Consider the following 13,584-nt stretch of genomic DNA (forward strand, 5'->3'; position numbering starts at 1 on the left):
CCCCCCTCTTTTTGATAACGCTCCCCTGTATCACTGTCCTCCTACTGGGAGCATTTTAGGCTACATTGACTGTTTGAAATTGGCTGTCATCATTGGTTGGACAATCTCTACAAGGCTTTTTGCAATCTGCAAAGGAACATATTGGTGATTAGAGAAAGCTCTTTCAGAATAATAATATGGTGCTCTTGAAACGGCAGTATTTGGGTTGCTGACTGATCGACTGATCATTTAAAATGCTTGTCTTGAAATAAGACCTTCAATCGTATTATAATTAGTCAATGTGATATATTGTTTGGTCTGCTATGAACTATATGTAGTGAAATGTATATGCACTTTTAGTGTATTTGGAAATCACAATCACCAGAGGGGCAATGTTAAGTTTTATGCATGAAAGCTGAAAAATCAAGAGGCAGTCTTAAACAGACCAACGATGTGATATTGTTAGCTTAGCATAGCGTTGAGCTTTCTATTATGTGCAATCACTGTTGTGTTGGACACAATATGGTCTGCTTCCCAATTCTCCACACTTCTCCCAAAGTGTGCACACTTCAGATCATGTCTTTAAAAGCAATGGATTGGTGTAATCATTGTCTGGAGAGTTTCCACCATTGCTGAGTTCATGACAAATTCAGTGAATGTGCACACTTTGGGAAAACGGTGGAGAATCAGAATGTAGCCTGCAGTGATTTACAAAAATGTTACTGAAAAAAAGTGTCTGAATAAAACTTACAAACCAAACAACAACTATAATTTTTGGACTGGTAGCCTTTGCACCAGGTTGTTCAAATGTTCACTGTCAGTAAATCAGGAGCAATTGTAAATGGTGAACAACTTCTGAGATAAAAAAAAGTGTGCATCATTGCCATCTTTATACCCCAGAAGAAGAAGCTGCATGCTTTGTGAATGCATACTACTACCCCTTAAACAAAAATACACCATGTAAGTCAAATCAAGCTAGTTTATTTTATCCATAATATTAACAGGTATAAAACTAACAAAATGTCCCTTTGGACAGAACATTTTCTACAGTGTGAGCTAGTTTGATAAACATGCACAAATAAGAGACATTGGACCAGAAAAACAACAACAATGCATTGTCACAATTAAAAACAAATAAGTTAAAGCTTAAACATCAAAAAATAATAATGTCTGCATATCATTGTAAAACAAATAATAGGTCTCAGTCTTGGTTTATTCATGTAACTAGTTAAACTAACATGATGTGTAATGAAAAATATAACTTAGGTGAATAAATATCTAATTTTAAGAAGGAATGTATAGGTCTTTAGGTCCTGTCGATCATAACAACCCACTTCACTAGCTGCAGGCAAATTCAAATCTGGACCTTGAAGCCAGTTCCACTGCTGTTTTTCATTTTTTCCCTCTAAATCGGGCATTGATTTAGACATGGGACACCATGTGGGTGCAATTCATTTCCCAGGTAGAACAGGTCATGGCTACAGAGACAGTCTTTTCACAACACTTTGATACAAAGTGATTTTTGTAGCAGGTTAGGAAAGCATTTTCACTAACCTTAACCTCAGTCTCCTAACCTGCTACGAAAAAGTCACTTCAGTATCAAAGTGCCATGATAAGCGTTTCCCCATGGCTAGAACAGTTGCAGCTAATGTCAAAGTGAGATCAAAAGTTGCATGTTCGAGTGGCGTTGGGGGAATTTTTGCATTTTAGCTAACCCTAACCTAACTCTCCTAACCTAATCCTAATTTTTATAACCTGCAGCGTAAGTTCTGCTAACCTGCAAGGAAAAGTCCCTTCTGACAATCGCTGCATCCCATCTAGTCAACCCATAGAGCAGCACTACGCTGGACCTCCAGGCTCAGATTTGAATACCCCTGCATTAGGGTACTGTTTTTTGAATTAGCATTTTGCTAATATTGCCAATATGGTGTCCAGTACAACTCTATTGCCGTTTAAAACTGAGCGACTCCACAACATGAAATGACTTCCTGTAACGCCCATGACAAAATTTCACACCACCGTCAAAGGGAGTCGCAAATTTGTCATCAAGGTATTTGCGTAAAGTAATCGCATGTTGAGTTTCTCAATTTCAAACAACTCTGGCGGTATCAAGCACTGACTAGCCGAGAGATAACGTGGTAGTGGAAACCACGCTATTGAATTTGAGCGCATTCAATCTGTCTTAGTTGTAGGTCAAATCGCACCTTTAAAAGTGTGTGCGCACGTAGGGGTTCTGGTCTGTCGATCGTGTGTGTGTGTACGTAGGGGTTCTAGTCTGTCAACTGTGTGTGTGTGTGTACGTAGGGGTTCTAGTCGGTCGACCGTGTGTGTGCACGTAGGGGTTCTAGTCTGTCGACCGTGTGTGTGTGCACATAGGGGTTCTCGTCTGTGTGTGTGTGTACGTAGGGTTTCTAGTCGGTCGACCGTGTGTGTGCACGTAGGGGTTCTAGTCTGTCGACCGTGTGTGTGTGCACATAGGGGTTCTCGTCTGTGTGTGTGTGTGTACGTAGGGGTTCTAATCTGTCAATTGTGTGTGTGTATGTAGGGGTTCTAGTCGGTCGACCGTGTGTGTGTACGTAGGGGTTCTAGTCTGTCGACCGTGTGTGCGCGTACGTAGGGGTTCTAGTCTGTCGACCGTGTGTGTGTGTGTACGTAGGGGTTCTAGTCTGTCGACCGTGTGTGCGTGCACATAGGGGTTCTCGTCTGTGTGTGTGTGTGCGTGTACGTAGGGGTTCTAATCTGTCAATTGTGTGTGTGTACGTAGGGGTTCTAGTCGGTCGACCGTGTGTGTGTGTGTACGTAGGGGTTCTAGTCTGTCGACCGTGTGTGCGCGTACGTAGGGGTTCTAGTCTGTCGACCGTGTGTGCGCGTACGTAGGGGTTCTAGTCTGTCGACCGTGTGTGCGTGCACGTAGGGGTTCTAGTCTGTCGACCGTGTGTGCGTGTACGTAGGGGTTCTAATCTGTCAATTGTGTGTGTGTATGTAGGGGTTCTAGTCGGTCGACCGTGTGTGTGTACGTAGGGGTTCTAGTCTGTCGACCGTGTGTGTGTGTGTACACATAGGAGTTCTAGTCTGTCGACCGTGTGTGCGCGTACGTAGGGGTTCTAGTCTGTCGACCGTGTGTGCGTGCACTTAGGGGTTCTCGTCTGTGTGTGTGTACGTAGGGGTTCTAATCTGTCAATTGTGTGTGTGTACGTAGGGGTTCTAGTCGGTCGACCGTGTGTGCGCGTACATAGGGGTTCTAGTCTGTCGACCGTGTGTGCGTGCACTTAGGGGTTCTCGTCTGTGTGTGTGTGTGTACGTAGGGGTTCTAATCTGTCAATTGTGTGTGTGTACGTAGGGGTTCTAGTCGGTCGACCGTGTGTGTGTACGTAGGGGTTCTAGTCTGTCGACCGTGTGTGTGTGTGTACACATAGGGGTTCTAGTCTGTCGACCGTGTGTGCGTGCACTTAGGGGTTCTCGTCTGTGTGTGTGTGTGTACGTAGGGGTTCTAATCTGTCAATTGTGTGTGTGTACGTAGGGGTTCTAGTCGGTCGACCGTGTGTGTGTACGTAGGGGTTCTAGTCGGTCGACCGTGTGTGTGTACGTAGGGGTTCTAGTCTGTCGACCGTGTGTGCGTGCACATAGGGGTTCTCGTCTGTGTGTGTGTGTGTACGTAGGGGTTCTAATCTGTCAATTGTGTGTGTGTACGTAGGGGTTCTAGTCGGTCGACCGTGTGTGTGTACGTAGGGGTTCTAGTCTGTCGACCGTGTGTGTGTGTGTACACATAGGAGTTCTAGTCTGTCGACCGTGTGTGCGCGTACGTAGGGGTTCTAGTCTGTCGACCGTGTGTGCGTGCACTTAGGGGTTCTCGTCTGTGTGTGTGTGTGTGTACGTAGGGGTTCTAGTCGGTCGACCGTGTGTGCGCGTACGTAGGGGTTCTAGTCTGTCGACCGTGTGTGCGTGCACTTAGGGGTTCTCGTCTGTGTGTGTGTGTACGTAGGGGTTCTAATCTGTCAATTGTGTGTGTGTACGTAGGGGTTCTAGTCGGTCGACCGTGTGTGCGCGTACGTAGGGGTTCTAGTCTGTCGACCGTGTGTGCGTGCACTTAGGGGTTCTCGTCTGTGTGTGTGTGTACGTAGGGGTTCTAGTCGGTCGACCGTGTGTGCGCGTACGTAGGGGTTCTAGTCTGTCGACCGTGTGTGCGTGCACTTAGGGGTTCTCGTCTGTGTGTGTGTGTGTACGTAGGGGTTCTAATCTGTCAATTGTGTGTGTGTACGTAGGGGTTCTAGTCGGTCGACCGTGTGTGCGCGTATGTAGGGGTTCTAGTCTGTCAACCGTGTGTGCGTGCACTTAGGGGTTCTCGTCTGTGTGTGTGTGTGTACGTAGGGGTTCTAATCTGTCAATTGTGTGTGTGTACGTAGGGGTTCTAGTCGGTCGACCGTGTGTGCGCGTACGTAGGGGTTCTAGTCTGTCAACCGTGTGTGCGCGCACTTAGGGGTTCTCGTCTGTGTGTGTGTGTGTACGTAGGGGTTCTAATCTGTAAATTGTGTGTGTGTACGTAGGGGTTCTAGTCGGTCGACCGTGTGTGCGCGTACGTAGGGGTTCTAGTCTGTCAACCGTGTGTGCGCGCACTTAGGGGTTCTAGTCGGTCGACCGTGTGTGCGCGCACGTAGGGGTTCTAGTCGGTCGACCGCGTGTGCGCGCACGTAGGGGTTCTAGTCTGTCGACCGCGTGTGCGCGCACGTAGGGGTTCTAGTCTGTCGACCGCGTGTGCGCGCACGTAGGGGTTCTAGTCTGTCTACCGCGTGTGCGCGCACGTAGGGGTTCTAGTCTGTCGACCGCGTGTGCGCGCACGTAGGGGTTCTAGTCTGTCGACCGCGTGTGCGTGCACGTAGGGGTTCTAGTCTGTCGACCGCGTGTGCGTGCACGTAGGGGTTCTACTCTGTCGACCGCGTGTGTGCACGTAGGGGTTCTAGTCTGTCGACCGCGTGTGCGTGCACGTAGGGGTTCTAGTCTGTCGACCGCGTGTGCGTGCACGTAGGGGTTCTAGTTTGTCGGCCGCGTGTGCGTGCACGTAGGGGTTCTAGTCTGTCGGCCGCGTGTGCGTGCACGTAGGGGTTCTAGTCTGTCGACCGCGTGTGCGTGCACGTAGGGGTTCTAGTCTGTCGACCGCGTGTGCGTGCACGTAGGGGTTCTAGTCTGTAGACCGCGTGTGCGTGCACGTAGGGGTTCTAGTCTGTCGACCGTGTGCGCGTGCACGTAGGGGTTCTAGTCTGTCGACCGTGTGCGCGTGTACGTAGGGGTTCTAGTCTGTCGACCGTGTGCGCGTGTACGTAGGGGTTCTAGTCTGTCGACCGTGTGCGCGTGTACGTAGGGGTTCTAGTCTGTCGACCGTGTGCGCGTGTACGTAGGGGTTCTAGTCTGTCGACCGTGTGCGCGTGTACGTAGGGGTTCTAGTCTGTCGACCGTGTGCGCGTGTACGTAGGGGTTCTAGTCTGTCGACCGTGTGCGCGTGTACGTAGGGGTTCTAGTCTGTCGACCGTGTGCGCGTGTACGTAGGGGTTCTAGTCTGTCGGCCGTGTGCGCGTGTACGTAGGGGTTCTAGTCTGTCGACCGTGTGCGCGTGTACGTAGGGGTTCTAGTCTGTCGACCGTGTGTGCGTGTACGTAGGGGTTCTAGTCTGTCGACCGTGTGTGCGTGTACGTAGGGGTTCTAGTCTGTCGACCGTGTGTGCGTGTACGTAGGGGTTCTAGTCTGTCGACCGTGTGTGCGTGTACGTAGGGGTTCTAGTCTGTCGACCGTGTGTGCGTGTACGTAGGGGTTCTAGTCTGTCGACCGTGTGTGCGTGTACGTAGGGGTTCTAGTCTGTCGACCGTGTGTGCGTGTACGTAGGGGTTCTACTCTGTCGACAGTGTGTGTGTGTACGTAGGGGTTCTAGTCTGTCGACCGTGTGTGTGTACGTAGGGGTTCTACTCTGTCGACAGTGTGTGCGTGCACGTAGGGGTTCTAGTCTGTCGACCGCGTGTGCGTGCACGTAGGGGTTCTAGTCTGTCGACCGCGTGTGCGTGCACGTAGGGGTTCTAGTCTGTAGACCGCGTGTGCGTGCACGTAGGGGTTCTAGTCTGTCGACCGTGTGCGCGTGCACGTAGGGGTTCTAGTCTGTCGACCGTGTGCGCGTGTACGTAGGGGTTATAGTCTGTCGACCGTGTGCGCGTGTACGTAGGGGTTCTAGTCTGTCGACCGTGTGCGCGTGTACGTAGGGGTTCTAGTCTGTCGACCGTGTGCGCGTGTACGTAGGGGTTCTAGTCTGTCGACCGTGTGCGCGTGTACGTAGGGGTTATAGTCTGTCGACCGTGTGCGCGTGTACGTAGGGGTTCTAGTCTGTAGACCGCGTGTGCGTGTACGTAGGGGTTCTAGTCTGTCGACCGTGTGCGCGTGTACGTAGGGGTTCTAGTCTGTCGACCGTGTGCGCGTGTACGTAGGGGTTCTAGTCTGTCGACCGTGTGCGCGTGTACGTAGGGGTTCTAGTCTGTCGGCCGTGTGCGCGTGTACGTAGGGGTTCTAGTCTGTCGACCGTGTGCGCGTGTACGTAGGGGTTCTAGTCTGTCGACCGTGTGTGCGTGTACGTAGGGGTTCTAGTCTGTCGACCGTGTGTGCGTGTACGTAGGGGTTCTAGTCTGTCGACCGTGTGTGCGTGTACGTAGGGGCTCTAGTCTGTCGACCGTGTGTGCGTGTACGTAGGGGTTCTAGTCTGTCGACCGTGTGTGCGTGTACGTAGGGGTTCTAGTCTGTCGACCGTGTGTGCGTGTACGTAGGGGTTCTAGTCTGTCGACCGTGTGTGCGTGTACGTAGGGGTTCTAGTCTGTCGACCGTGTGTGCGTGTACGTAGGGGTTCTAGTCTGTCGACCGTGTGTGTGTGTACGTAGGGGTTCTAGTCTGTCGACCGTGTGTGCGTGTACGTAGGGGTTCTACTCTGTCGACAGTGTGTGTGTGTACGTAGGGGTTCTAGTCTGTCGACCGTGTGTGTGTACGTAGGGGTTCTACTCTGTCGACAGTGTGTGTGTGTACGTAGGGGTTCTAGTCTGTCGACTGTGTGTGTGTGTACATAGGGGTTCTAGTCTGTCGACTGTGTGTGTGTACATAGGGGTTCTAGTCTGTCGACTGTGTGTGTGTGTTTACACATTGGGGTTCTAGTCTATGTCGAGTGTGTGTACACATAGAGGTTCTAGTCTATGTTTCTATATATGTGCAGGTCTGTTCTCTAGTCTATGTCAAGGTCAGAGTCATCGCTCTGTGTGATGGCGCCGTTGCGGATGGTCTTAGCGACAAGGACAGTTTTGTCCGGCAGCAGCCCGTACTCTTGCAGCAGCGCCTCCACATCCACAGCATAGAAGTCCTCTCCTAGCTGGTCTGTGATGCGCACAAAGTTCCCAATCAGGTCTCCTCCTTTGTACACCAGCAGGGCTGGCAAGGCGCTGCCCCTGAACTGGGCACTGGTGCCGATAACCGACCCACGCACGCTACAGAACTTGACCAGGGGGTATTCCTGTGCCAGGCACAGCAGGCTGCCCATCATTGCCTCGCAGGCAGGCACCTCGCCCTCGTAGATGTGGATCATAACCAGGCAGGCCTTGTCCTCCTTGTCCACAGCCTCCAGGAACTCCTCGCCACTGTTGAGCTCGTAGACCTGCTCGAAGCGCTTACCGCGCAACACCTTCCGGCGCATCTCCTCGATGCGCTGCTTCCTGTACTGCTGGAGGAAGTCCTCGTCATCCTCGTCTTCCTGGAGCATGTTGTACTCCTGCATGGTCATCTGAGGGATGGGGAGGACACACTAAATAACAACTTTTCTGAAAAACTCAATTCCATTTTAGATATTTTATTTGTGTGTTGGCGTCCTCAACTCAAATGTATGACATATCGGTATACGGAACTATTATGCTGCAAAGCGTTCAGTATCTCCTCTCCCCTTCACTCACCTTGTGTTGGATCTTGTCCTGCATCTCTTTCTGTTTAATGGCGTCGGCTTCGTCGTCCAGGTCGGAGCGGCAGGTCATGGACAGCTTCTTGATGAGTCTCTCCATCTCCTCCTTCTGCTCCTGCTTCTGCTCCACCTTCAGCTGTTTGTACTTCCTCCAGTCATTAATCACCCCCTTGGGCCCTGCACACGTACCATCATCATCACTTTGGTACCACTGTGTCAATGCAGCTGCCTACAACAACACTTCTTCATAGTCACGGTTGCTAGACGACTGGGGCATATTCAACAAAATGTTCAAATTGAAAACATATTGTGTCGAACAGAGATGTTTCTCAATCTCGGTCATGCAAAATAGAGTAGTTTTCATAAATGTATGCACCGCAACAATGTAAACCCCAGGCGTGTGTTACCTGTGTTGATGGCACTACCGTCAGCGCTGTATTCTAGCTCAGGCTCCAGTACATCTGGGTTGCGGATGGTCTTGTGCTCCCCCTCGTCATCCTCCTTGTCACTTTCCTCATCCTCACTGCTGCTGTAGTAGTACTGCAGCTTCTCCCCCAGGATCTTGTCATCCAACGTTGTCATGACTTCACACCTAACTGGGGAAGAGTTCAGTTGTGAGAGAAAGAGGACTGGGGGCAGACAATCCCTGCAGAAAATAAATACTTGAATAGGAAAACTAATGTGGTAAGCATGATGGTGTAACGTTTCAGTGTGAGTGAACCGGGGGCAACTTTGTCTGGTCATTGTTGACAATGTGCATGCTCACTAGTCCTTATACACACAGTCATTCTGAAGAGTTGCATAGAATACCACTTAAAAATGTCCATTGTGAACATACTCATAGGCTACCTGGGCATTGTCATGATAGTGCACCTTGGGGAATGTTTTTGTGAGTGGGGGGACTGAACTGAAACGGGATAACTTCTCAAATAACAAATAGCCTAGCTTAACTAACTAGACTAATCAAATAGCCTATATTTTGGAGAAAAATGTAAGTATGACGCCATAACAATGCATACACAAATTGTCAATTATGTTCTGACAAGCTAATCTAGAAGGGTACATAAACTTATTATTCTACCTATAAATTATCTCAAATTGACTTGAAGTTGCATTTTAGCTTACCCTAACCTACCTATAAAAAGTCAGTTCTGACCAACTGTACAGCATCTAGTCAAACCCCATCTTAAAACGTCAGCCGGGACAGAGGACGGTGGGAAATGGGTGCTTCTTGCCCTAGCCTAGCCTATCAGCACAATTCCCGGCCGCATTTTAAGCCCACCCCACAGTTGTCCTTCTCCCACACAGTCCTTACCTTCCTAACAGTACTAAGCATGTGCTTGTAGGAGTTATAGTTAGTTATAAAACCGAAATGGACTTTGAAAGTAGTAACCAATATTTATGCCTCGTTTAGAAAATGCCACCAGAGGGCGTCAGAGTTTGAGGTTTTAAAACTTAGCCTAGCACACTAAGACTTTGCACTAAACACATTAGGGCATCACTTAAGCTTTTTGGCAGTAGAACATGGGGCAATGAGACCATTAGGTCTACCACCTGTATTCAGAAGACAGTAATCTGCTAGGTTAACAGAAATGTAATCTCTGTGGATTAGTTTTCAGAGCCCACAAATGAAGCAATATTGTTGATCAGAGAGGTCTGACCTCAACCGCACTCAAGCTAACTGGCTAGTTTTCGAGATACTTCCAGACACAAATGAGAGAACACCTCACTCCGAACATTAGCAGAGCTGGCTAGGTTGTTTTCATGTTATCTAGGGCGTTGATGTTGGTAACTGTGCTGCTGCGACAATTTAATTACGTTTTTTTGCCAACGTTTACTGACACCGGTCATATTCAACGGGTGTTGAGGGTTCGTTAATAATCAGTTATTCTGCGCTCTGGTACACACAGATGAGAGTGCTCTGAAATCGGAGTAGATAGCCTGAGTGATTTTACGGGGACAGAAAAAGCACCGCATTGTAGGATGGCCCAGCTAAGGTAAATGGTAGCTACCTAACTACTACTGACTACTTGCGCGAACTGTGAAAAATAAAGATACCCTGGGGAATGACGATAACCAACAAACGTTAGCTGGTGTTCCCTATATGATATACATGTACTTTCACCCTGGGTCTATGATATCGGCTTTTTGCATGGATGTTCTACTGTAATTCAAAACCAAGCAGAGATTGCCAGCTAGGAATGACAAAAAGATAGTTAGAGAGCTAACGCTGAATAACTCGTTCAGTGCTAACGTTACTTAGCTAGCGCTCTTATTGTCATTTCTTGCTGGCATTCATTGGACATATTGCTAATCAAGCAAATACGGTAAACTAGTGGAAATTGGCAATCCAATTAAAGCTGGATTTCCACCAACTAGCCTAGTACTAGGCCGTCTTGACGTCTCCAACCTTTGTAGCTAGCTAGGTCAATTGAATTGCTTGTTAGCTAGCTACAAGCTAGCCTGCTAACGCTCAGTGATTCTTGAATTTCTACTTCGACATTTAATTGCAGTCAAATCGTTACTTTTATAGGACGCTAGATTGACAAATAATATTATAGCGACCTTACCTTGATTGTATCAACAACTGTTTCGAATCCTACTTCCCTAGCGCAGCGTTGACAAAGCCAAAAACATTATCCGTTTTCTTCTTCTTCAAATTTGTGTTGCCGAATCGCAACCAACATCAAGGTGCATACACCGCCACCTACTGTAATGGAGTGTAAGGTCGGTAATTTCTCCTATCAAGCCATTTTTCCGGTTCCTGCTCTGAAGAGTGAATTCATTACATTTTGTGACAAAAAAAGTACGGGGAAAAGGGAAGAAATTGTCCTACCAGCTAGCCCTACACCCATTAAAACCAGCTGCCACCACAATATCTATTTCCTGTGATTTATGTTCCATTTCTGCGGTACAGTTGATAACCATGGCAATGAACGCTAAGAAACCAACTTTGGTGAAACACGTTATTTCGATCACTCTTGGCCCAGCGTCGTCCGGTAAGGGTTTGGCTGGGGTAGTTAACTGACTTGCCTAGTTAAAGGTCACATATTTTATATATATATATAAAAAAACTAATTCCCTCCCAAACTAAAAGGAGAAATCAATATTTTTTTCTGGTAGTCACAATCTACCTGGCACCCCTACAAGCAAGTCAAAACCGTTACACCCTACCCTACCTGATTGCTTCAACCAAATGTAAGGCCTGGCCGAAACCGGAAATCAGAAATAGCTTCCTTTGTTAGTAAACCCATTAGCTGCTCCTCTCTGTCTGTCATTCGATCGCTCCCTGTGTGCAGGCAGCTCCCTCTGCATAGACTCTACTCATGGTGGCTGTGAGTCTGAGTATCGATAGCAACATTTAGCAATGGATCTGCCTGGGCTGCTCTGCCAGAGATATTAGAGAAAGGGGGAGATAGGAATCACACTTGGCAATGAAAGGAGGCATGTGTATCGCCCCACCCAGCAGACTGTCGAGCAATCACGCTCACGTTGTCTTGCTGCGTCACGCGGTTGCTAAGATAATCGTCAATCAATCCCTTTTCAAAGTCAGGGTATGAGTCGAGAAACGTTCCTATTTTTCTCGTAAGTACTAATTTAATGTAATTCCAAAGCTACACAATATTAAATATAGCAACTTAATTGTCTCACATCTCGGAAAATATTTGTAATGTACTTCTTGTTGACAACACTCATGCTAATGTAGATTTTTAAAAAAAACTAGTGCCCAATTGACTACCATTCACCCCTTGGAGGAAAGCTCTTCTTGTCACAGAATCGCCCAGAATGCATGCCCATTGACGTAGAATGGGCAACGTACATAATGGGCATTAATACGATTCTAATTGAGTTTCCCCATCTCCTCAAAAGTATCTCTGGCTCTGGTCAACAAACAAACAAACATGAGAGAGCACTTAGCTGTTAGCTACTGTCATGACTGTCCTGTGAGGATCCAATAGGTCAGATCAGCTTTGCAATAAATAACTTCAACCAGACTCCCTCTCACCGGCAGAGGGGGGAGGGAGGGAACTGGTGAGGGTTAACACCTGATGCCCTGTTGTAAAGCAAGGAGAGAAGATTCAGGTCTCCCTCTCCAATGTTCACCAGAAGAATGCGCCTTTGTTTTACAGACTTTTCCCACCGAAACTCTAACACATTCTAAAGCGATCTACTGGAATAATGTTTCTAAAAGAACATGGGAAATGGTCAGAGGCGATCTAAAGAACACTAATGACATTTCGGTTGTTATTTTGTGATGTCATTAAAAATGTTAAAGGAAATACTGTAACTTGGAAAGTAACTCAATAAAATCTTGGAAATGGTTGTGTTTTTATATTTTTCCTCAGTATATACAGTGCATTTGGGGCGGCAGGTAGCCTAGTGGTTAGAAGCATTGGGCCATTAACTGAAAGGTTGCTAGATCGAATTCCAGAGCTGACAAGGTGAAAATCTGTCGTTCTGCCCCTGAACAAGGCAGTTAAGCCACTGTTCCTAGGCAGTCATTGTAAATAAGAATTTGTTCTTAACTGACTTGCCTGGTTAAATAAAACATGTGGAAAATATTCAGATCCCTTGATTAAATAGCTTTTTCCCTCATCAATCTACAAACAATACTCCATACTGACAAAGCAAAAACAGTTTTCTTCTAAATGTTAGCAAATGTATTAAAAATAAAAATGTCACATTTACAGAAGTATTCAGACCCTTTACTCCGTACTTTATTGAAGCACCTTTGGCAGCGATTACAGCCTCAAATCTTCTTGGATGTGACGCTACAAGCTTGGCACACCTGTATTTGGGGAGTTTCTTACATTCTTCTCTGCAGATCCTCTTAAGCTCTGTCAGGTTAGATGGTGGATTGTTGCTGCAGAGCTATTTTCAGGTCTCTCCAGAGATATTAGATCGGGTTCAAGTCCAGGCTCTGGCTGGGCCACTCAAGGATATTCAGACTTGTCCTCAAAGCCACTCCTGCATTGTCTGGCTGTATGCTTAGGGTCATTGTGCTGTTGGAAGGTGAACCTTCGCCCCAGTCTGAGGTCCTGAGCACTCTGGAGCAGGTTTTCATCAAGGATCTCTCTGCACTTTGCTCCGTTCATCTTTCCCTTGATCCTGACTAGTCTTCCAGTCCCTGCCGCTGAAAAACATCCCCACAGCATGATGCTGCCACCCCCATGCTTCATCGTATTTTTTATTTAACCTTTATTTAACTAGGCAAGTTAGTTAAGAACACATTCTTATTTACAATGACAGCATACCATGGCCAAACCCTAACCTGGACGACTCTGGGCCAATTGAGCACCACCCTATGGGACTCCCAATCACAGCCGGTTATGATACAGCCTGGAATCGAACCAGGCTGTGGTGACACCTCTAGCACTGAAATGCAGTGCCTTAGACCGCTGCGCCACTCTGGAGCCCTGAGGGTGCCACGTTTCCCCCAGATGTGACGCTTGACATTCAGGCCAAAGAGGCCAATCTTGGTTTTATCAGACCAGAGAATCTTGTTTCTCATGGTCCGAGAGTCTTTTAGGTGCCTTTTGGCAAATTCCAAGCAGGCTGTCATGTGCCTTTTACTGAGGAGTGGCTTCCATCTGGCCAAAAAGGCCTGATTGGTGGTGTGCTGCAGAGATGTTTGTCCT

The 13,584-nt window shown here is 47.8% G+C and overlaps 1 protein-coding gene across 4 annotated transcripts; it reads right to left on the reverse strand.

Moving 5' to 3' along the window:
* Window positions 1-944: 944 nt before the first annotated feature.
* Window positions 945-11,362, reverse strand: pdcl (phosducin-like). Of its 4 annotated transcripts, XM_090235094.1 has the most exons (5): window positions 11,125-11,323; window positions 10,516-10,655; window positions 8,353-8,541; window positions 7,941-8,122; window positions 945-7,774 (listed from the first exon to the last, which is right to left on the reverse strand). In XM_090235094.1, the coding sequence occupies exons 3-5, from the start codon at window positions 8,525-8,527 to the stop codon at window positions 7,223-7,225; spliced, it is 909 nt and encodes a 302-aa protein (XP_090091220.1). In that variant the 5' UTR covers window positions 8,528-8,541; window positions 10,516-10,655; window positions 11,125-11,323; the 3' UTR covers window positions 945-7,222. The 4 variants fall into 4 exon arrangements, with proteins under 4 accessions (XP_090091220.1, XP_021458896.2, XP_036833640.1 ...); XM_021603221.3 differs by lacking the exon at window positions 10,516-10,655 and having other exon boundaries at window positions 11,125-11,362; XM_036977745.2 differs by lacking the exon at window positions 10,516-10,655 and having other exon boundaries at window positions 8,353-8,537; window positions 11,125-11,334.
* Window positions 11,363-13,584: the final 2,222 nt, after the last annotated feature.

This window comes from Oncorhynchus mykiss, chromosome 5 (assembly GCF_057628025.1).
Source record: "Oncorhynchus mykiss isolate SJ-2025 chromosome 5, ASM5762802v1, whole genome shotgun sequence".
Taxonomy (NCBI): domain Eukaryota; kingdom Metazoa; phylum Chordata; class Actinopteri; order Salmoniformes; family Salmonidae; genus Oncorhynchus; species Oncorhynchus mykiss.

Excerpts from the sequence above, each read along its gene's own strand:
- pdcl (XM_021603221.3), bottom strand. The coding sequence starts at position 8,527 with ATGACAACGTTGGATGACAAGATCCTGGGGGAGAAGCTGCAGTACTAC. Across the intron at positions 8,123-8,352 it reads CGGTAGTGCCATCAACACAG|GGCCCAAGGGGGTGATTAAT; the intron begins GTAACACACGCC and ends GTACGTGTGCAG. Across the intron at positions 7,775-7,940 it reads AGGACAAGATCCAACACAAG|ATGACCATGCAGGAGTACAA; the intron begins GTGAGTGAAGGG and ends CCCATCCCTCAG.